At 34.1% G+C, this 23,392-nt stretch overlaps 2 protein-coding genes across 3 annotated transcripts; one reads left to right on the plus strand and one right to left on the minus strand.

Annotated features, from left to right (window-relative positions):
- The first annotated feature begins 591 nt into the window (after positions 1-591).
- On the plus strand, positions 592-5,381 carry LOC115973185. 2 transcript variants are annotated; one of them, XM_031093431.1, is made up of 7 exons: positions 592-803; positions 908-1,027; positions 2,469-2,558; positions 2,661-2,887; positions 3,410-3,457; positions 4,163-4,357; positions 5,065-5,381. In XM_031093431.1, exons 1-6 carry the CDS (start codon positions 710-712, stop codon positions 4,328-4,330), a joined length of 747 nt encoding a protein of 248 aa, XP_030949291.1. In that variant the 5' UTR covers positions 592-709; the 3' UTR covers positions 4,331-4,357; positions 5,065-5,381. The 2 variants fall into 2 exon arrangements, with proteins under 2 accessions (XP_030949291.1, XP_030949292.1); XM_031093432.1 differs by having other exon boundaries at positions 4,163-4,297.
- Positions 5,382-6,550: 1,169 nt separating this feature from the next.
- LOC115973184 (high affinity nitrate transporter 2.7-like) lies at positions 6,551-9,587 on the minus strand. The gene is made up of 2 exons (XM_031093430.1): positions 8,293-9,587; positions 6,551-6,799 (listed from the first exon to the last, which is right to left on the minus strand). Exons 1-2 carry the CDS (start codon positions 9,447-9,449, stop codon positions 6,556-6,558), a joined length of 1,401 nt encoding a protein of 466 aa, XP_030949290.1. The 5' UTR covers positions 9,450-9,587; the 3' UTR covers positions 6,551-6,555.
- Positions 9,588-23,392: the final 13,805 nt, after the last annotated feature.

Raw genomic sequence — 23,392 nt, forward strand, 5'->3', positions numbered from 1 at the left:
AAAAAAGACTCCCACACATATTATCAAGCATATTTTGTTTGGAAGAGTGGTCTAAACTCCCAATTTATTAAATGCTTAGTAAGATATGAATTTATTTTTCAATCCTATATCAAACTTACAGTCAAGCCATAAACAATTCTAGGTTTAACTTGTTTTTTTATCGAACCCACTTATTCACAAGTTTGTTTATGAACAATTTTATTTTATTTTATTTTTTTTACATTGGTTCAACTTGTTTAATAAATAAACTTAAAACTAAAGCTCCACATATTGAAAAAGAAAAAGAAAAAGGAGTTTCTTATTTATTTAAATCTAAATTATTTATAAATAACTTGATTCATCTACAACCCTATTGATATCATTGTAACGGTTAACGATTTAAAAGTTTTTCAGCCAATTTAAAAGCAAGTCCCAAGTCTCAAAACTTAGAAGTTGTGAATTTCATTTTAACCTAAAATTAAAAAAAAATAAAAAAAATAAAAAAATAAAAAAAGTTTTATGGGATTTTGGGAAAAGGCAAAAAAAAAAAGAAAAAAAAAAACATTTAAAAAGTTTTTATGGGATTTTGGAAAGACAAAACGACGGCGGTTCCCATGTTTTGCTTAAGGTAGATTCGCTTCCATGGTCCGAAAGATCCATTTCCGAGCTTGAGTTCCACTTTAGTCTTCCCAGGCAGAAATGATGATCACAATAACAACACAGTGAAAAAATGGCGCACACAATCAAATTTCTTCATCCAATTAGACAATCTCTCACTGCAATAACCTCTTCTTCTCCACCAATCTCTCGTTCTAGAAAGTTCTGTAAGCCCCTCTCTCTGTGTTTGAGTTTTCACAAGCAAAAGTTCGAATTTTTTGAATTTATTTATTTTTTCTTATATTCTTTGTGTGCCATATTGCTTTTATAGTCTATGCTAAATTTGAGCCTTTGAAGATGTCAATAAAGGGCCTTGAACCTGTTCTTCGCAACTATGCCTCAACATTTCATTCTAAATTATATACACAAAGAAAATATTTCTGCTTTTCAGGTAAGAAACTCTTACTGTGGTTCTGTTTAGATGTTAATTTGTTTCATTAATGCAAAATCTTGAGGTTCTGTGTCTGGGTTTTTCATTTTGAAGGCTTAGGCTTTGCATAATTAACAATTTGCTACGTTATGTAGATGTTTGAAATTGAGCTTAAACATGGGTGTGTTGCTAATATAAGTTTTTTTTAGTTGAAATTACCATGTTTACAATTTGAAAGGTGATGTTTTTTTTTGGTATAATATAATTCCCATCATGTTTAGCTTTTGTTTTTGTGCTGTTAGATAATGCTTGTGTTTGTGCCTGGATAATAGAACTTGTAACTTATGCTAGAGTATTCTGTTTCATTCTATTGAGTATATAAGTTTGATTTCCTTGTTTACCAATGAAATGTGATATAGTCTATGCCTACTTGAAAGAATTGCTAAGCATATAACTATTTGGTAAGTTACACACACCCAATGGGTTTTGAATGCTCGACCTCACCCTCCACCTAACTCTTGCAAGAGGAGAAGGTGCCAATTGAGCTAGAGCTCATTAGCTGGGAAGGGAGTTTCTTTTAAAGTAATGGTTTTACAATATGAGATTGTCATGTGGTATCATTGTTAGTCCATCCATTTAGTGTGGTGCTGTTATTTTTTCTGATAAGTAAAAAATTACATTCCAAAAAAATAAACTATTTCATTAACAATACAAAGCGCAAGATAGTCTAAAGAATTGTATCTTAAGAATTACAAATAAAGGATATCGGATCAGCAAAGTCATCGATAAAATCACTGGTGCTAAAACCTAGGGTAGTGGACCATTTACTGAGTAATCTAAGAACTGAAAGCCTCAACTCCTCTACGAACATTCCATATTTTTGATGGTATGAGAATCCACTCATGCCACAAAAGCCACAACAAACACAAAGGAGCTAAATTCCACATAGCAGACAAGCATTTACCGAACCGATTCCTCCACCCAACCAGTAAATCAAATACTCTATGTGGCATCACTCAATTGACTCCAAAAAGATAAAATACATAGCCCCCAAAATGAAAAGGCAAAATTACAATGAAGCAACAAATTATCCATTGACTTCCCACTACACCTACATGAACAGCACCAGTCTGCTAGTGTGATTCTTCTCTTTCTAAGATTATCTTTCGTCAAAATGTTCCCCCATGCTGCTGCCCTCCCACCCACCCCTCTCACCCTCACAAAAACGCACACAAAACTGCCCACTTTAGTGTGGTGCTATTATGTAAATCTAGTGTATAAATGCTATACCATTAAGAGTTGTAATATAATTACTTTATGGGACTTCTACTTTGCTTATTAACTTATGTTGAAGTTGTAAATTTTTATGTCCTTACTAATGCAATGTATGCCTCATTATTTTATTTGTTTAATATGCAACCAATGCTATTTGTAATATGGTTTTCGTGATGAGATTCTTCAGGGAGTAAATTAAGTATTGGAAGCATTTTTGGTGTGTCCATTGTACTTGGATCAAAAAGTTTTTGGCCTCGTATTGCTTATGCTATGGATGGTGAGCAAAATATGTCAGCTAGTATTGTGGGAGTTTTTGTGTGAATTTAAAGTACCTGTATGTAAAGTCCATGCTTTAAATCTCAATTTGTCAACTATACAGGTCATGATATTTTACTAGATGATCGCCACTTCTTGGATGATTCTGATGCGGAAGAAGATCCACAACCGTTCTGGATGTATGCCAGGAAATTCTGGCTGCCAGTTTTTTTCTTTCTTACTGTTTTGACGAACTTGGATCACCCTATTGCACTAATCACAATTGAAGTTATTTTATTCCTCCTCAGCACAAAGCCCAGTCCTCTCTCAGTATATGTTTTTGTTGATCAGGTGAGGATGCATTCTATTGGGGAGAGAGCCAATTGAGTAGTTGATATTACATATAGGGAACCACTTGACCCAAAAGTTTAAGCCTATGGGTTTGGGCCCAACTATGCTTTATTGACCACTCACCCTTATCATTAGTATTCAATATGAGACTTCACTCACACATATATACCCAACACATTCCACTTTACTTTGTTGCATTTATTGATTGAGACTTAAGAAAAAGTAATAAGGGAGTTTCAGTCTAATCCGTTATGACATGCACAAACTAGTAGTTATTGTGAGGCAATCTATCCCCTGGTGTTTAATACTATAACTCGGTTGAAAAAAATGTGGATTTTCAAACAGCTGAATAACTTACGTGATCATGTTGAACATCATATGAAAAGATATCTTTGAATCAATATATGCTTGTCCCATAGGATGTATATTTTCAAATACAAAGGATAAAAAATTACTGCTATATAGATTCTATGAATGACTATTCCTCTGTAAGCTCTTGACTCCAAACTTTACATGTTGCAGCTATGTCAACAATCTATGCGCCAAGAACCTCACTTGTATAAAGTTAAGGTGTGATCGGTTTTCATTATATTTCTTTTAATACTTGCTGCATTACATGTCTCACAGCCTGAATCTTTAGTTTTTATGGTATGTAAATGTTATTTAGGGAGTTCATTATACAGCACCTAGTGTCAGGTTTTTTAGACACTAGGGATTGTTTAGTTTAACTGCAAGTTCAACTTCGTAATTGAGGGTAGTTGGCTCCACCAATGAAAACACCAATTCATATGCCCAATTGATGATAGTGTATTTCCCAGCTGGCCATGAGAGACGACCACATAATGTACTTATAAGGAAAGAGAGGGAAAAAAAATACTACCACATGATTTGTTTCCTAAAATTTCTATTTCCGACGCTTGTCTTGCAGTGGTTTCTTATAGCCACTTGTGTATTCATTGCGTACCTATATCTCACCTGTCACTATCGACATATAATCTGATCATCTGCCAGTTTGTCCAGGGCAATCATTCATGGAATCTTATTCAAATTGACATTTCAATCAGTTGCATGCACTCCAGTCCATTACAATTTATGATGGAATTCAATAATTGAAAATAGGATGGAGCAAACAAATTATTAGCTCAGGATAAAAATAAGGGGGTTCAACTTAAGTCTCATTTGGGTGTCTTGAATTTAGGTCTTAGTAAAGTACTGCCCTTACATAGGTTGCTTTTACCTACATGTAACAATTGGTGGTGGTATTTTGCTTTGCAGTCATTATATGCCAAAAAGGTTGAAGTACAAGACTATAAGCTTCTCTGCCTTGCTAAAGTTGAACTAAAAGAAGAAACGATCTCTTTGGTTGGAATTCTAGGTGGCTGGTGGACTTTGCCAACAATTTTTATCAGGGTACTTTTTCTTTTATTAGAAATGGAGCTTTGAAGCATTATTCAGAAAACAACTAAAAAGGTAATTTAACTATGGTTAAATTTATCTGCTTCTGTACGAAAGTAACAATCTTTAGCTTTAGGGTAGTTCCATCGAATGAAAGACATCCTTTGTTACTCCTTCCTTCTATATATCTTTGGAAGACTTTTGTTTTTCATTTTTAGTCAAGTTAATAGATGGAAAATGCAAATATCTTGTAGGAAACCTCTAATGAAAGATAGCAAAACAATGGTCACTCTCTGTACCGGAATTGTAACATGAGTTAGGGGCTTGAAGTTCGGACCAATGATATCGTTCGAGTAAAACTTAGGTACAGCTACTTAGATATTGTACTTTAGGTTCCCCAATTAAATTCAACCATATGGGATCAATGAATCACGTGGTAGAATTTAATTATCCTTGAAAAACATAACAACACTTTTTTCATTATATTGGTCAATACGACCATACAATTGAATTCAATTAAGGAACTCTAGGTGTAGCACCCATATCCTTGCATTTGCCATGATGCAATCTCTGAATGAACTTTTCTGGAAATATTTTGTTTTTTTTTCCCTTCCACTGCAGTTGGTTTTGATTCCTTACTCATGGTTCACTTTTGTCTGTGTGTGCGAATTCAGAAGTAAGAATAAAGCTAAATCTTTAGGTGCATGATAAGTCATTGAAAATTGAGGACATTTGATGGACATTATTGTCAATAAAGTTCACTAATTTGTTTCCTTCTCTAGGGGTGTTGAATCTTCCAGAATTCCTATTCAAAGATCAAGAGTAGCTCACAATTTTTCATGAAGTCATCATCATACAGCCTAGCATCAATATTCTTATTGAGAGAGAGAGCTGCTATAGAGTTTGACACTGAATGATAATTTGTCCCATTGCATATACCATAATTCAGTTGTGATAGCGCAAGTACCGACTTGCATAATTCATAGTTGATTCTAAATGAAGAGAGAGGAATAGGAACACGTGTACAGGTTATTTTTGGACCAATGAATCAATGATACCCTTTGCATCAGCCATGACGCAATTTATGAATTAACTGTTTCGTAAACACTTGTTTTTGTTCTCTGTTTCTTTACCCCTTCTGTCGTAGACTTTGATATTATCCACAGTTCTTCACAGTTGATACCAATAGAAGCTCATAATTCTCACTTGACATGGAAGTTCTTCACCGTTGATTCCAATAGAAGCTCATAATGCCCAAATTGACATGGAAGTAAAATTTTCACATAGGTAACTCTATACTATTTAATAAAAGTGGTATTTTTTTCCCTTTTAATATGAGATAGAATTTTTGTTGGATTGAAACTGCATAAAAGAGTACAAAAAAGTTTGATATAAAAGCTGCAGTTAGACACTTAGACTGACCCACAGGCTATGCAGCTTTAAACAAAATACATGGTGGAAACCTTTAAAAAACACTTAGCCCGCCATGCATGTTATTCAAGGCACCTCTATGGCTGTGTCTCCTCTGCTTCTGGATAAAAGTCGGGTGAGCAACTAAATGTTGGCTTCCTGTAATAAGAGTTGGATTTTAACGGCTTCCTACGATAAAACTTGGATTTCAAAAGTGACAAAGTTTAAGTTTAATCTCCTCCAACTTATTACAAACCATCCAAATGAATTATTTAAATAAGTCACATAATTCATTAAATAGGCTATGTGACTAAAAATACATGTAAGTGGTTTTAATGTCATGGGTTGAAATTGGAGGAGAACTTTTTCCTGAAGAAGTTGTGGTATGGTTATTACAAGTGAATACCCTCTCCTTATGATTTAATCAATCGTCATGTAGTGAGTTGGATGAATTTTTTGGATGAATTTTCGGATGAATTGTCCTCAAACTAGTTTAGAGGAAAGTTTTTTCTGAAAGTAAGGGTTGTGACAAGGGAATATCTCCTTATCACGAGTATATGGCAAATGTAAAAACAAAAATGGTCTGGTTAGGGAGTATTCCATTACTATTAGCGATTTCTTCAACCGTAAACATCCTTTCAAATGGACATTCTGTAGACCATTTCACATGGTCTAAGAATTTACTTTCGTTCCTGTATAAGCAATTTAAGTTGACAATCTTATTTGTCATAATTACATTAATGTTGTCAGTGGCTTAAAAAAAATGAATTATTATGTGCCACTTTACCAACTTGATGATCAAGGAACGAACTACTGGCTTAAACAATTGAAACCCATACTGATTTTTCTCCCCTACCGATACATTATTCAAGCAGATGATAATCCTCAATAGCTTTCTCGAGATCAAAGGACGGACCACAAAGCATACCACCCCATTGAGGGAAGTAAATTAGTGTGATTGGAAGTGTACACACGATCATCATAATACCCATTAGAGAAATGCTAGTTTGCTTTGAGAATTTAGAGCCTGAAAACAAAAATAGCTGTGTCACCACCGCCCCCACAGTCCCTCCGCTCCCTGTCATCCCTGATATGACCCCTAGTGACCTGCAAACCACATATTATCAAACTCCGCTAATTATTGTTATATACCCTAAGTTATATAATTATTGTTACATACCCTAAGTTATACATTGTCGTACACATTCTAAAGAAAATCGTATTATATGTTTAAGTTATAACTATGAAATGATGAAATTGTTGAGTGGTTTGATAATTGAAATCGTGCTTTCAACTATGTCATATATATTTATTAGGTCCGTTTGGTTAAACATTTTGGAAGATTAAAAGAGGATTTTTAAAACTCAAAATTTTATTTTATAATCACAATTTTTTATAGTTTTTTTTACAAACATTTATTTTAAATCCAAAACACAGTTTTCTAACTGTTTATACCAACACAGTTATATAACTATTCACACCTCTTTTGTCGACAAAGCTAAATATGATTTTGGTGTCGACAAAGCTATATATGATATTTAGCAAGAAAAAGAATAGGAGGTGCAATGATTAATACAAAACAAAAGTCATGAATATTCTCATTCACGTTAGACACACACACACACATTTATATATATATATATATATATGGTAAAAACATTAGACATATATAGACAAACAAAAAGTGACATAGGTCCTCGTATCTTAATCTAACACATAGGGCCAGCATTATTGGGGCGTGGGTGGAGCCCATAGAAATAATGACTCATGACTTGCCGTCATCTACCTACTCAACACGTCACAGTCTATTTTTTTTAACCTGCCACGTAACGACATAGATTTGTTCTGTGAATTTGGTATTCGAAAGAGACAGTGATAAATTGAATTGGTTACTTTTATTTCACAAGATATTTCTTAAGATTTATTTGGGTTAGCATCAATTCAGACATGTTACTATTGTAGTGATGTAGGCCATAAATTGTGTTAAAAATAAAATTTATTTTTTTTCCATTAGTTATATTGATTTTGTCTGCATGATTTTGGCTGCACTTTTCTTCTTAGAAATCTAGTAATTCAACCTAAAATAAGTTTCTATTAATACTAGATTAAAGTGTTTGAAAGATATGCAATTTACACATTTCACTAGAACAATTTTTGAAATTTTAGGAATTAAATTGACATCATCATTGTTAAGAGACACAATTTAATCTCAAAGCATATTCTCATCGATTTACTTTGTTTGATTATAAGTCAAGACAAAAGTGTAACTATACCTAAAAAGATGCGAGACTTTAAAAAAAGTTCTTCTTTTACTTTGAAAATATGCTTATAAGCTAAACTACATAGCCTCATAATTAGGAGCCAAAACAATAATTGTCCCAGTATATTTTCAATGAGTTTATGGATATAATATTGTTGTGATTAATGTATAATGAAAATAATGAGCAATAAGTTCATGAAAATACAATAGAGCTTTAATCGCATGCTGTGAAAATTGTTTGTCATGTTATATTTTTGATTTCTATGTGTCATGGCCTATGGGAAACACAAATTTTTTCAACTGGCTACAAAAGCATGGAGTTTAATGATGACCAACTTACCTTTGGGAAACAAAAGGAACCACGCCAAACGTGAGGCCACTAGCCGCTTGGACAAACACAGAGAAGCCACACATCACAACAATGGAACCCCACAGAGAGTTGATTCGTCCGAGCAACACACACAACAAGCCAGCCACAGTTTGCACCACCCACAACCCCCACAACCTCCCTCTCATCCCAAACCTCTTCCCCATCTTATCAGAAATCACTCCTCCTATTGGTCTCGAAAATAGATTAGCCATTCCAAAACTAGCTGCTATAGTCCCAGCTAATTGAAGATCCACATCAAACCTATCATAGAAATATTGTGCTATAACATTATCAGTTGTCAACTCTACTCCAAAACAATACCCATATGTTAGTGCTAAAATCCACCCTCTATAATTCCTTAATCCACGAAAAAGAATCCTGAGTAAATTCTCTTCCTGGGTTTGTTTTGTGTATTGAGTACGACCTTTTTTATAGTTACCGGTAGGGAAGTCCTGGCCATATACTAACACCATTATAGCTGTTATTACTTGAAATGTAGCAGGTACTATAAAAATAACACGCCAAGCTGTAAAAGGTACTATGTTGAAATATTTTATAAGGATGTTGTATAGAAATGGCATGACTAATTGTGTTAAACCAGCACCCATGTTAGCCCAACCAGCTGCAACACCATTAGCAAGGCCAACAACGTTGGTAGAGAACATGGAGCTCATCCAAAACTGGTTGGCAACGAAGTTTGCTAAGGAGAAACCTAGAAGGAACCGAATGAGAATGAAGGACTGGGGTGATGAGACTAGACTTGTGGCAAGAACGATAGGTGCAGTGAGAAGAGAGAGGGTGGCTGAGGCAATACGTGGTCCTAATAGGTCACACACTGGCCCCATGGCGAGGCGAGAGAAGATTGAGCCGGCGAAGGAGGCTATTCCGGCGTGGCCTATATCGGCGTCGGTGAGGTTGAGGTCAGCACGGATGATGGGGAGGAGAGGTGGGATTGAAAAAGTTGAGAAGAAGCATGAAAAGAGTGAAAGCCATGCAAGGTGGAAAGCTAGCATGTGAGGTTTGGATATTGAGAAAACTCGGAATTCGGTGGCTTTTTGGTTCTCATCTACTGGTAATGATGAGAAAGGAGGAGGTGGTGGTGGTGGCATTGTTGTTTGTGATTCCATGGAAGATTAATTAAAAAAGATTTGGAGGTGGATATTCAATATATGTTCGTGTTGTGAATAAATTTGGTGGCTACTATATAGAGTTTTTTTTTTTCTTCTTCTTTCTTAATACGCAACTAGTATGAGATGGAGGTTCATCTCAGTGAGGTTCTACTCGATTCAGAATTTTTTTTTTTTTTTTTTTTTGAGAATGATTCAGAAATTATTTGGTATGTGCACCATCTACAAGTGATCCATAATTCTTGACAAATATAGACAATAATAATATCAGAGACAGTTTTTCACGACTGTTATATTAACCAATTGTAATTAATTTTCATATTGGTCCACTGTAGACACTTACGTATTTTTTATGAATGAAGATGCTTCGTCAACTAAAAAATAAAAAGCAAGCTTTGCCAACTTTTTACGTTTCACTTTATATTCTAGAGCAGGGCCCGGCCCCCTGGGCCCAAATTTTTTTTTTCTTTAGTTATAATATTTTTTTTGGTAGTTAGACCTCCTTCTAAAGCCTTAGTCCTATTTTTCAACCATAAGTCTAACCAGCCTCACCCAAATAATAACTATCTAACCAAAAAACTTAACAAAAATAATAAAAATATTCACAATAGTGATTATATTTTAGTAAAAAAAAAAAAAACTATTTTACCATCAAAGAACCAAAAAATCATATGTTATCACTACAAAAAAATGGGTCTAAAGCTGCGTTTGAAAAACGCAGCTTTAGACCCCAAAAACGCGGCTATAGGTTTTTAGCCGCGTTTCCTATGGCTGCGTTTATAAACGCGGCCTAAAGTCCGCAGCTCAAAACCTATAGCCGCGTTTTTTGAAACCGCGGCTAAAACCAGACCTATAGCCGCGTTTTCTAACCGCGGCTATAGGATTCGTCCTATAGCCGCGTTTTTGAAAACGCCGCTCCAGGACAGCTTTGAGCTGCAGTTATCAACGCGGCTAAGGCTTCGAACCTATAGCCGCGTTTTTAAAACGCGGCTATAGGTTGTTTCAAGTAGCTGGATAAGAGTCTATAGCTGCGTTTTGAACGCGGCTATAGGTTTTTTTTTTTTTTTTTTAATTTTTTTTCCCTGCTTTCTCAACTTCCTGCTATTCACACAACTCCCTAGTATTTCACACAACTCCCTACTTTCACAACACATCCCAAGAATCACAAGTTCTATAACAACTCCCTACTTTCAAAACTTATTACATCCCAATATCACAAGTTTATTAAAACGCAGTGTGTGAAAGAAATACAGTCCTAAACAAAAATAGAGTGCAGTTATAAAATTAGCTTTTGTGAAGAAAAGTCCATTTAAGGCATTGGTGTTAATTAACAGAAACAAATGGGAAAGAGAAAGAAGTCAAATATGATCCAAACAATGGAAATTTATATGGCCACTCTACCAAACTGTCTCTAACAAAGACAATATAGACTAATGGAAAAGAAACACACATATCACATATACAAAAACTTAATTGAACTAAACAGTTATGTCAGAAACATAGCAGGTTTGGTAATAAAACAGATATAGAACTTTTTTGACATTAACTTTTTTTTTTTGAATGAAAGATAAAGAACTTTTGACATTAGCTGAAAAGGCAGAAGACAAACTCAACAATTAAGTTAATGCTTCTCCTAATTCAAGCCATCTAACCAAGCTATTTGGCAACCATTTATACTTGTTGAATCCATCATCATTCCAATTAACTCAAAATCTTAAAATGCAATGCAGAGTTATTTTTAAATTAATTACACTTTTATGTATAAGCACTATTCTTTTTTTTTTTTTAGTACAATCTAGCTAGAACAAATTAAATCGGGCTTCCAAGTTCTAACACATGACTTGGAACTCCTAGAGAATCTGTAAGTCAAAATTTTTCAATTGATTAAAAATTTAAAAGAATGGTTTATAAGATGAGCTTGTGCTATGATATATAAATCTTAAACTTCTTATATATTCAAGCATGATTTGAGTCCCATCTGAAATGTAGCTGCATGGTATGAACAATGAGAACACTGTGAAGGCAGGAAAAGTAAGAATGAGCTAAAAAGGAAAGTGTTGGTGCATTTTAATATTAATTATAAATAAATTGTTAAATTTCATAGCAAGTTATGTCACATTGTGGCTTCATCACATAAAATGAGTCCTAACACTTTTTTTTTTCCTTCTTTTTCATTCTCAACACCAGTCCCCAAGGCCTAAGTTTAACCAATAACTTATCTCTCAAAATAGCAACAGCCCAAAATAGAAGGCTATCTTGAGTCTAAGACTTTAGCCTTATGCTGAAAACTTGGTCCATGATCATTTAAGTATCTCACTTTAGTTCACTGACCTGAAATATTTTGGTGCAAGCACCAATTGCTTGAGGTTATGACCATTCCCAGCAGTCAGAAAGATGAACAATAATATGATTGCATAAACATAAAAAGAACATGAAACATGGCAATGATGTCTAGGTAATTAATTGAAGCTAAGCCTTCTCTTTTTCTTTGCAATTCATTTGGCAATAATGGACAAATTATAAACAGCATACAATTCATTTTCTTTGTCTCAACAAATTTAAAAGGATACTGTAGGAGAGTCATAGCTATAGATACCTGCTATTTGAATTTTTGGTGGTTTGACTACAGGACTGTTAGTGATATGGCAGAAGAACAGAGCTTCACACCATCATCCTCCCATTTAGAACGTGGGCAGTTGCTCCAGCAATAATTGCCTACATATGAAAGGGAGACATTGATTTACTTGATGAAATCATTAAAAACCAAAATGAAAACAAAATCACTGGCATCATGGTTTTCTTGTGCAAATCAAAATCCTAATTTTTTATCAGAAAGTTCTTGGGCCTTTCGGTAGAATTCTATTGAGTAGATCAACTAATGGGCTATAGGCACATAATATAGCCTGGTATGTCTTGGCTATATTTTTTACAAACAAGCATTCTATCACTGAAAATAAATAGTAACAAACCTTTCCACTGTTAACAGCAGCTATTAATGCTACATGCTGTTCATCTCTACCAAATTCATAGAAGTAATAAGTCCTGAAACGAGTATTTGAACACCAAACATTAGGAAATAAAAGTTCCAAATATTACATGCAAAGGCTTACAAGAAATAGCGATTATTTTTTAACATATATAGCGATTATTTTCCTTCATTATATATATATATATATATATAAAAGGTTTAATTTTCCTATTAAGGCCCAACTTCTACTCTGATAGTATTAGATACCAATATTTTCTAACAGCCTGCCATCAACTCAGAAAACAAACTCACCTAAAACCTTCCTTTTCCTTTATTTTTATAGTTCTTACAGAGTATAAAGTTGAACCACCTGCCACGTAATTCTCAATAGACCAACTGCTCATGCAAATTCTTAAAACAGAAAAACTTGACTTAAAAGGGACTTAACAATTTAAATTAGATGGAGTTCTAACATATTGAACATTTAAGGTTTTCTTTGTCTCCTAAAGCATCAATCCAAACCTCACATGTCAAGTATAACAAACACAATAGCCAAAGGATCCTAGAAATGTGCTTTTAAAGCCCCAAAGTCACAAAAATCTTATAGTCAAGTATTTTGACAGACAAGTTGCAGGCAATTTCTAAGGGGTCAATCCAAAGGCCAATGCTATTTAATCTAAGGGCTTGATAAGATGTAATGAAACCACCAATGGTCAACGCTATTAATTTCAAAATTGTAGCAGTTGTTAGTTCCAAAAGAGAAAAAATAAAAATAAAAATAGTAAACAAAATAATCCCAACGAATTCCTGAATGATCACTCAGAAAACAAACCAATGGCATTTTTCAAATAGAACAGTTGACATAGGGAAAAAAAAAATAAGGGAAGAAGAAGAGGCATGAAATGGACCTCATAGTCATGGAAGATTGTTTGATGTCTAAGATGGTGCGGTCATCAACTCTACCATAGGAAAACAGATGTCAGAAAGAAGAAAAACAAATAGAAATGGGTTTTATTTTTTGGGTAAATAAAGTGATTGTTTTTTGCTGAACCAAAACATAAAGAGCAGAGGAAGATAAGTTGACTCAGGTAGTGGAAGCCAAAATGGAATTCAAATTATACTTGTCACTAATGGTGAGTACATTCCTTTTGTTTCTGCACAAATATATAGAATAATGCTAAAGATTCTCACGCTATCGTTCTATACGGTCAAGCCAAGATGATCCTGACACATTCATACACACACACACACAAAACAATAGTAAACCTGAAGCCCCTCAAAACCCCAGATTAAACCCCAAATCAAAAACTCACAGCAACAACCATTCAGAACCCTAAACCCAAATCAAATTTCCAAGCAAACCCAAAACCTCACCTTGCAACGAATCTCTGAAATCTTGGCAACCCAGCATTACAAAGTGCAAATGCAAACATTTAAGCATAACTGCTATCATAATCCACACTGTAACGTGCAATCCCCAACAGAGTTATAAAACAGCATGACACATAACATTGCAAAATATGAAGTTGAATACCAGATGAAGTCTAAGCACTTTTTGGCCCTCTCAATCAAATGAAGCATAATGCCAGCTCTGCATAAACAAGAAACATTTGCTCATTAACAAGAGAAGCCACTTCGATTGACCACCCCCCCTCCAACCCCCCCCCCCCAAAAAAAAGGTAATACATATCTAGAAACCATTATTAGGAATAGCCTCTAGACTTACCATTCATATGAATGGTTACATTCTACAATGGTTCCATTATCTAATTCAAGTTAAAATGATCTCAAGTGATAAACTGCATAAAAGACATGTTGTGGAAACACCAGCATAAATAGAGTTTAAAAGTATGGGGCATCTTCACAAGGCAGAAAAACAAGTCTAACAATCACATAAATACCACCTGTAAAAGCATGCAACAACAGTCAACAGATAGAAAGTGACCTAGACCATACATTCTCTATGTTGGCAATACAAATATAGTCTCATTTATCCTCATGAATAACCCATTTTTATTAACAACAAGCAACTAGAAACCAGCTAATAGTATGCCCACCAAATTTTGGAGACATTATGAGATCAAAGTGAAAACCAGTACAGCTTCTACCACTGATATGAAAGAAGGGGGGGCACATCTTTGTTCAAATAGACTAAAATTGGCCAACATCTTTTGGCCAAGAACAGAAGTAGCCACCATCTTTTCTGAGAAGGGTAGCACAAGTCACATCAACCAAAAGGGAAAATCATTTGGATGTTTGAACTACACATATAAAGACGAGGAAAAATTACCCATGCTCAAATGTTAGAGTGACTCCATTAAGGAGAGCCCTAGATTAGCTTCAAGTTTGAGGATGTCCAATATTAAACAAGACAAGCCCAAATTGGCAACAAGATTACAATGATCACATTGCCATCTTGTGTTAATAATACACAAAAAGAACGTTAATGGCCCAACTTAAAAAGTATGTAATGAATAGTTAAACAGTTGAACTCAAAAGAATGAAGCACAAACGTTAAAGGTCAAAATCAAAGGTTTGAGGGCAAGAAAAGAACACACAGAGAAGTAAACCATCACACTCATTACACTCATTCACATCTACAAACAAACAAACATGGCCACAAACCCAGAAGAATAGCAATAGCCAAACCCATGGCCAAACAAGCAACTAACAAAATACAAAACACAACCACAAACACTACAAATATTATTGTATATCATTCAATAACAAATTCCATTAACAATAAATATATAAATTATATAACACTGCAACAATATACCTCAGACCCAATCAGCCAACCAAAAAAAGGCAGTCACAGACCCATTCCCAGCAATATATCACATTCTTCAACAATATATCACTTCCTAATGTTTTTATTATCAAATGTTATATCTAACGTTTGTTTCTAATGTTTCTTTTATTTATATCACAGACCCACAATGATTCCGATTCATCAACAATTCCGATTCAGAATCAAGGCAAGCGAGAGGTGAGGTAGAAAGAGTGAGAGTTTAAGAGACTTACCAGCTGCAAGTAGGAGGAGCTCTTTGTCGTGGGTCTGTGACGGCAAGGTCAGAGCAGAGACTTCAAGATGGGTCTACGGCGTGGGTCGATGGAGTGGGTCAGCGGCTTGGTTCGACGGAGTGGGTCAAGGGCGTGGGCCGGTGACGTTGAGCTTCGGGTGGGCCGGCGGCGGTGAGGCAGAGAGGTGAGAGTTTTTTATTTATTTTTTTGGTAATTGCAGAGAGGTGAGAGTTGAGAGGGAGGTGAGATAGAGGTGAGATAAAATAAATAGAAAAGAAAAAGAAACAAACAAATAATATAATAAACGGTGAGGGGAGGAAGAGAGGAGGGACGAAGGGGATCTGCGATCGGTGAGGGGATTTGTGAGAGTTGTCAGCGATCGGTGAGGGGATCTGCGATCGGTGAGGGGACTGTGTTGGATCGGTGAGAGTTGTGTGCGATCGGTGAGGGGAGTGTGTGCGATCGGTGAGATTTTTGTGCGATCGGTAAGAGTGGTCGATCTGGAGTTCGGGTATTTTTGTGTTTGGATGAGGGATTTTTTTTTTCTTTTTTTTTTTTTTGGTTATTTATACTGAAAGTTGAAGCCGCGTTTAAAAAAACGCAGCTCCAAACATGTAGAAGCTGCGTTTTTTAAACGCAGCTCAAGCTATAATTAAAAAAAAAAAAAATATCCGGATAGGGACTGAAGCCGCGTTTTGGAGCCGCGTTTTTGGAAAACGCGGCTCCAGCCTTCCCGTTGAGCCGCGTTTTTGGGAAAACGCGGCTCCAGCTTTCCCTTTGAGCCGCGTTCATGAAAAACGCGGCTCAAAGGAAAAGCTGTAGCCGCGTTTTCTAAAAACGCGGCTAAAAAACGCAGCTTAAAGTCGCGTTTTTTGTAGTGTATTGGAGAAACTAAAGCTAGTTTTTTTTGCAACTACAGTAAACTGGTATAAATACCAGTTGACTATAGCAAGTTGTTAAAAATAAAATACAATATATTTTAGAGTTAGGTTCAAGTTACACTTGGTGTAACTCTAAGCAATGTTAAACAACCCAATAACTTGTTATTGAATTAATATTTTGAAAATCCAACCATTGAATTACATGTTCTATATATTCTTAACATTCTTGCCAATTTTCATATCAATCAAATGTTATTTACCATTTGATCTATAAACTCATCTTTATGCATTATTTTAAACTACAAAAATTTGAATTTTAACAATTGATTGATGACATGGATATTAATTTTTGATTACTTTGAAATTTTGCAAGTATAAAGAATATACGAAGATAATGTAATCTAACCGTGGATTTGTCAATTTTCGCATCCAATTAAAAAATATTGAGTGGTGTAACATTACTTAGAGTTACACTAGGTGTAACTTGAACTTAGCTCTATATTTTATTAAGAATATTATTTTAATGAATTGTTTATATTATTTTAGATGAAGTTAAAAAATATATATATATATATATATATATTTGATATTGGATGTATTGTAAAGTGAGGTGGTAAAATAAATAAAGTAACTTTTTGACGTATTAAAAGCTAAATTTTTTAGCACCACCAATGTGAATGCTCTAACTTCAACAAAAAAAAAAAATTCTTTGCTAGCCTAGTATTAAAAAAAGACATTATTTTGTTTTTGTTTGTCTTTGTTGGTAAATGACTTTACCCATTTGAGATTTGACCGAAATTTAAGTTGTCTATCAGTTGTTTGAAATTCCATGATGTAAGTTTTCCGATGAATCTTTTTTTTTTTTAATCTTATTTGATCTTGTATTTTATGTTTTTAGTATTTTTGGAGGAAAGAGACATAAAAGTGGAGCAAAATTACATATTTAGTTCTGTTTTTAATAGAGGTGGGTTATAAAAATCTAACTGAGTTAACCTCAGGTGGGTAAAATGTCAAATTTCAAATTACAAGTAAGCAACTTAATTTTAACCAAACCATTAATTTTAACCAAACCACAGGTGAATAAGTTGTAATTTGCCCTATATTCTACTTGTATAGCAAGGTTTTGAATTTTTTTTTTTAATTTCATTTTAATCTTTATTTACTTTGTAAAGTGAAAAAAATAAAAATTGGTTTGGTGGTAGAACATAAAGTAGAAAACTAAAAATTTGATAAAAAAAAAAAATTAAACTACTTGCAAAGAGTTTGTAAAATAAAAAAAAGACTCATCTTTTTTTGAAATAAAATTAATCGAATTTATGGTTTAAATTAAATTTGAAAAATTGAAAGGAAAAATCTTAGTTTACATTATACTAGTATTGTAAAATTAAATTGTAGAAACATGTTACAATAATATATTCATTTAAAAAAAAGAAAAAGAAAAGTACAGTATCCTATAAAAGTCCAAATTGAGAAGTGTATAGATTACTCTGTGACGGTCTACATTGTCATATATAAAAAAATAAAATATTAACCATTGACGAAAGAAATTGAGGGCAGTTGTAGATGAGATGAGAATGAACCACCGCTAATTCTCAAGTGTCTCTTCACTTTGACGTAAGACAAAACAGGGTCAATAAGTAGATGAGAATATGATTTTCATCTCTGCAATTGAATTTAATAATAAATGGACGGAAGGGAATTATATAAATTTGAAATAAATTCAGTAATTTATAATGGACTAAAGGTTTTTTTTTTTTTTTTTTTTTGTTGAATTAATGGACTAAAGGTTTGAAACTCTTTTTTTTCTTCTCATACTAAAGGTTTGAACTCTTTTTTTTTCTTCTCATATATATATATAGTATATTTTATTGAGGAGAAAAGAAAAGATTGGAAACTTTTTTTGAGAAAGAAACTTGGAATAATAAATTTGAAGAAGGAATTTAAATAACCAATATACGTTGAAGTATGACGATAATTGTTTGGAGAGCGGCTGCCAATGAGTCATGGCTTTTCTTGTGTATTTTAGTTGGACCACTTATATGTATATATACATTCAATCTGTGTTGTTTCTCCCAAAAAAAAAAAAAAAAAATTCAATTGTTATTAATTGTTTGGAAATATTCCATCACTCTTTCTTAGTACTTAATTCCTTTTGCAGTCAGTCATATTGTGGTCGATTGAGTGACGAATAGATGGATTTTAATTTTTTTTGTTTTGTTTTGGGGGAGGGATTTTTCGTAATAAATATATATATGACATGATAAAAAGCTACATGGAGATAGACACAAAAAAAGTATGGATGTTCTTGTTTTTCGAAATCTTATAATTTTTGTTTTTTAAATAAAGAACTTCACGGCCACACTGACCAAAGTAAAAATCTATACCAAAAAAAAAAAAAATTTTTTTTTTTTTGAGAAGAAAAAAAAAATTCTAGATAAACAAGAGTGTCAAAATTAAATAAAGAAAAAATTATTGATTTATACACAGAAATTCAATTTGATTATGTATGCATTTTCTTTTTTAATGTTTGTGTGCAGTTTGATTTTATATTTTGAAAAAAATATATAAAAAGTAATGACATCATTTCATGAAGTATAATACACCTTAATTTGTGCATTTATTACACTCATTATTCATTACTAATTAACAAAACAAATATTGAAATGTATATAATTCTAACGAAGAAAGTACACACTCAAGGGCTAGTAAACTTTGCAATTCTGTATTTGAAGGAATTTAATGTGTTCTTCCCTGCACATTATAAAAGTTTCATCCATCAATGAGGAACTTGTATACTCTTGTACAGTCTCTGTATGCTACATGACCTTCTTTGCTACCTGCTTTATACCACCGACCTATATATGAACAAAAATTCTTATTATGAAGATATATAATTTTTTTTTTTTTTTAGTAAAATAACTCTGGAACATTTGCCCCTTCAACCATGTCCATCAATTTTGATTCAACCTAGATCTTTGTGTATTCATGCTGTACACCCTTTCATTCACTTCTAAGTTGTTGCACCTGCATCAAAATATAAAGTCAGCTTTAAAACAGAGACTAACAAGCAACAATCATAACTAATTAAAGCAGATGTAAAAAAAGATTTGATTCTGTTTCCACAACATTCTTCCCTTTTCTTCTTCTCCCATTTACTTTTCTGATCATTAGTACGATCTGAATAATGAAATGAACAACTATTTACTTGGATATTTTTCCAGCTTTACAATTTGTGTAAGTGGTTGAGACAATGATAGTGATATTTATTGTTGAATGATTATCAGTAGGCCCTCTGTCACATTGTTTTTCTTTAACTTTTCCTTTTCGAAGGGAACAAAACACAAGGTGTTCTAAACAATGCTTCGTAGCTGAGCTATGGGCTTTGAGGGATGGTTTAATTTTGTGTGTTGAAAGGAATTTTACAGCTGTTGTTATTAAAATGGATGCCAAAGCAATTATTGAAGTCCTAAACAATCCCAACTATACTAACCTAATCATTTCCTCCATTGTGGATGACTGCAGGTAGCTGGCTTCCCGAATTTCCTGGACTTGCTTTAACCATTGCTATAGAGAAGCTAATAGGAGTGCTGATATGCTAGCTAGGATGGGATCTCAGCAATCTTCTAGTTTTATCTTGTATGACAACCCCCCTAAAGGCTTGCAGTCTTTGTTAGATTTTGATTGTTCTGGTTTGTATCTAAACAGGCATTGCCTTGAAACTATTGTTAATTTCTAGTTTTAATGCATTTTCCTTTTTAACAATTTAAAAAAAAAAAAAAGTTGCCCACGCGGGCGGAAAAGGAAGGGTATTGAAGTTCACAATTTTGAAACGAAAGTAAAGATCCCTGCACCCCATTTTTCTCAGGAAATTATAAGAATCACATCTATATCACTATGATCAAGCTATTTATTTTCAATGTGGCAGTAGATGTTTCAAAATGATTAAATGAAAGACTGAATGTTAAGCTACATCAAATTCTGAAGCAAAAGCACAAAACAGAAACTAATGTAACCCACATAGAACCAAGTACCTTTTTTTTTTTTTGGTGAACTTCAATGTCATTAAACAGAAACAAAACTATAAGCTTGGCAATCCACCTCAAAAACAGACTCGATATAGAGAGGAAGATTGCCATTATTAAAACAGAAGGACTGACAAGAGCTAAGAGCAAATTTAGCTGCTGAATTACATGATCTCTGAGCCCCACAAAACTTGAAAAAAGGCAAAGAAGCAACTAAGCTACGAATATCATTAATAACAGTGCAAATAGACCAATCAGGCAAGAGGTCAGTGGAAGCTAGAGTATCGAAGCAACCCTTCGCATCTCCTTCGAAAAAAACAAGCCTTCCATTGTTCCTGGATGGCAAACTCAACTGCCCATAGGAGAGCGGCAGATTCTGCTTGGATCGGGGAGCAATGATAATGATTGGAGCCCCATACTTTGATCACATGACCTCGATGATCCCGAGCTACCGCAGCTAAAGCAGATTTGGAACTTGATAGAGCGGCGTCCACGTTGACCTTGTTCCAGCCCAGAGGTGTAGGAAACCACACAGGTAAGCTTGGTTCAGGGGTAAGAACATTATCCATAGACAGAGATTGGAATATTCAGCAAACCTGGATTTCACATTTTCAATGGATTTTAGGATATCAATATTACCCTCTTGGAAGATGATATGGTTCCTCAATCTCCAAATCTCACCATTGGTCATGAGAAGGTAGAGAGGAGCTGGGGGGGGCACAATGAACCTTATGATATCCTCATTAGAGTCTATGCAGTCCAAATTTACTCTAAAACCCCAGCAGGCAGCCAGCCAGATAGCTCTGGATAAGGTAACCTCACTGATAACATAAGAATATTTCAAGACAAACTGTAGTTGTTCAAATGATAACAGAAAGGAACCTACCTCATCAAATGCATTGTCAATTAGCTCTGCAATGGCTGTACCAAAAAAAAAAAAGATCGCAGTAGTAGATTAAACAGATTTAAAAGATTGAGGAAAAATAATGTGGTTGCTATAGTTGTAGATATGAACATGATGTATGTAGTGCATCAAAGGAAACTTATAAATCAAACATACCGCCAAATAGCCAATTATGTGAGGTTGCATTGGAGTTGAGAAAAACAGGGTTTACACACAAATGATTTTTCAAGTCTGCAATCAAAGCATAAAATAAAGTGCTTTTAATAAACAATCAAAACGATCATAATGGTGCAAACACACATGTGAACGATTATATTTCTTAACACTAGTCCAGCAGGTTTTTTTTTTTATTATTATTTTTTTTATCACTTTCACAGCCCACTTCATATGACTAGCAATCATTCTGACAATATCTTTGGTCTCTAGTCTTATGATATTATCAAAGTCCATTTAGGAGGTGCCTATTTGATACCCCAAATTGAGCAGATTTGATTGGATTTTTTGAGTAAGTGTTGTGCAAGTGTGTGTTGAGTCCCACATCCGGTGTTTACTAGGTGATTCTTGGGTTTAATAGTGATTCTGTGTAATCCAAGATGTCCCTATGACTTAACCCAGCTCCTTTTGACCATGATTGATATTTGATTCTCCCTTTTCATAATCACTACATAAATCTATGATGTCTGAATTGTTCATCTTGATCACTGCAGAACAAAATACACAGGTAAACAAAGAAAACCAAAGATCAGTAACAAATATTGAATCCAAAACATGCAAGGTGACAAATAAAAACTAGTAATTAATTAAAATATATTGTTTTTATAGAAGTGTATTCATGGAAACATTCTATATTGGCATGGTTGAGAATGAAATCCTAACTCTTATAGACCGATTGCATTTGAGCTCACACATTAATAAACCTGCTGAGCATTGATTGTGAAGATTCAATTCAAGGTTTTTTAATAGAGCAAACCAAATAAGATGAGGAAATCTATTAAGTTTCATTGCTAAATCCATTTAACAAAAACATTCACAGAAAAATCCAAACAGACAGCATTAAGTATCACTTCCAAATTAAATTTCTTTAAGCTTTACTCATATGCTTTCTAGAGTTGAAACTTTGAAAAGACACTCAAGCAACCAACAACAAACTTATATTACTGCTGATACTGAAAGTATTTCCTTAAAATAAAATACAGGGCTTCCTTCAAATTTAACAAATGGGCATTTCATTAGGAACTAGTCTAGAACTTTTCAGATTGATACCATATCAGTTCTTTCACATTGACCCAGCTAACCCAAACCATAAATTAATAAGACCACCCAATATGGTTATATTAGCAGAAACTTAACCTCCATGAGTTTTTTTATTCAATGATTTTCCATGAGAGCAAGTCAATGTGAAGCATGCAAACCACACTTAAAGTAAAGCATGCCAACCTTAATGACAGCCACTAATTTAACAAAACTCCATTGAAACCACTAATTTAACAAACCTCTACAAGATCAAGGCAAACTTGTCACTCAACTGACACTTCTTGATATGCCCATGTTCAAATCCCCACTCTCCCAACAATCTAAAAAAAAAGAAAAGAAATAACCCCATTGAAAACAGCTCAAATAGACAAACCCCATTAACAATCATGCATGAAACGAAGTGATCAAAAATCAATGAAATTTTTATAACATATAAATCACTAATCATACAAAAACATGGATAAAGAAACAAGAAAAAAACAAGAATATGGAAGAAGATCCACAACCGTTCTGGATGTATGCCAGGAAATTCTGGCTGCCAGTTTTTTTATTTCTTACTGTTTTGACGAACTTGGATCACCCTATTGCACTAATTGCAATTTAAGTTATTTTATTCCTCCTCAGCACAAAGCCTAGGAGGTAATTTTCCAACTAGCATGCATTTGGGAGAGAATATTGTTAGTTAGTATGCGTTAGCAACTCGAGCCTAAAGACTCGAGTTCTATGTACTGGCATAGCTGAGGTGAGTCTAAAATCCATGTGGAAATTGAGTTTTAGACGCTCGAGTTCCATTTTTTCCTTCTCTGTTTTCCCTTCGCCCTGTTCTCTTTGGACCACCATGGCCAACGATTTCTCTAACTCTCAAAACCCCAAACCCACTTCCGAAGATG

Source organism: Quercus lobata, unplaced genomic scaffold (assembly GCF_001633185.2).
Source record: "Quercus lobata isolate SW786 unplaced genomic scaffold, ValleyOak3.0 Primary Assembly Scq3eQI_1842, whole genome shotgun sequence".
NCBI classification, from domain to species: domain Eukaryota; kingdom Viridiplantae; phylum Streptophyta; class Magnoliopsida; order Fagales; family Fagaceae; genus Quercus; species Quercus lobata.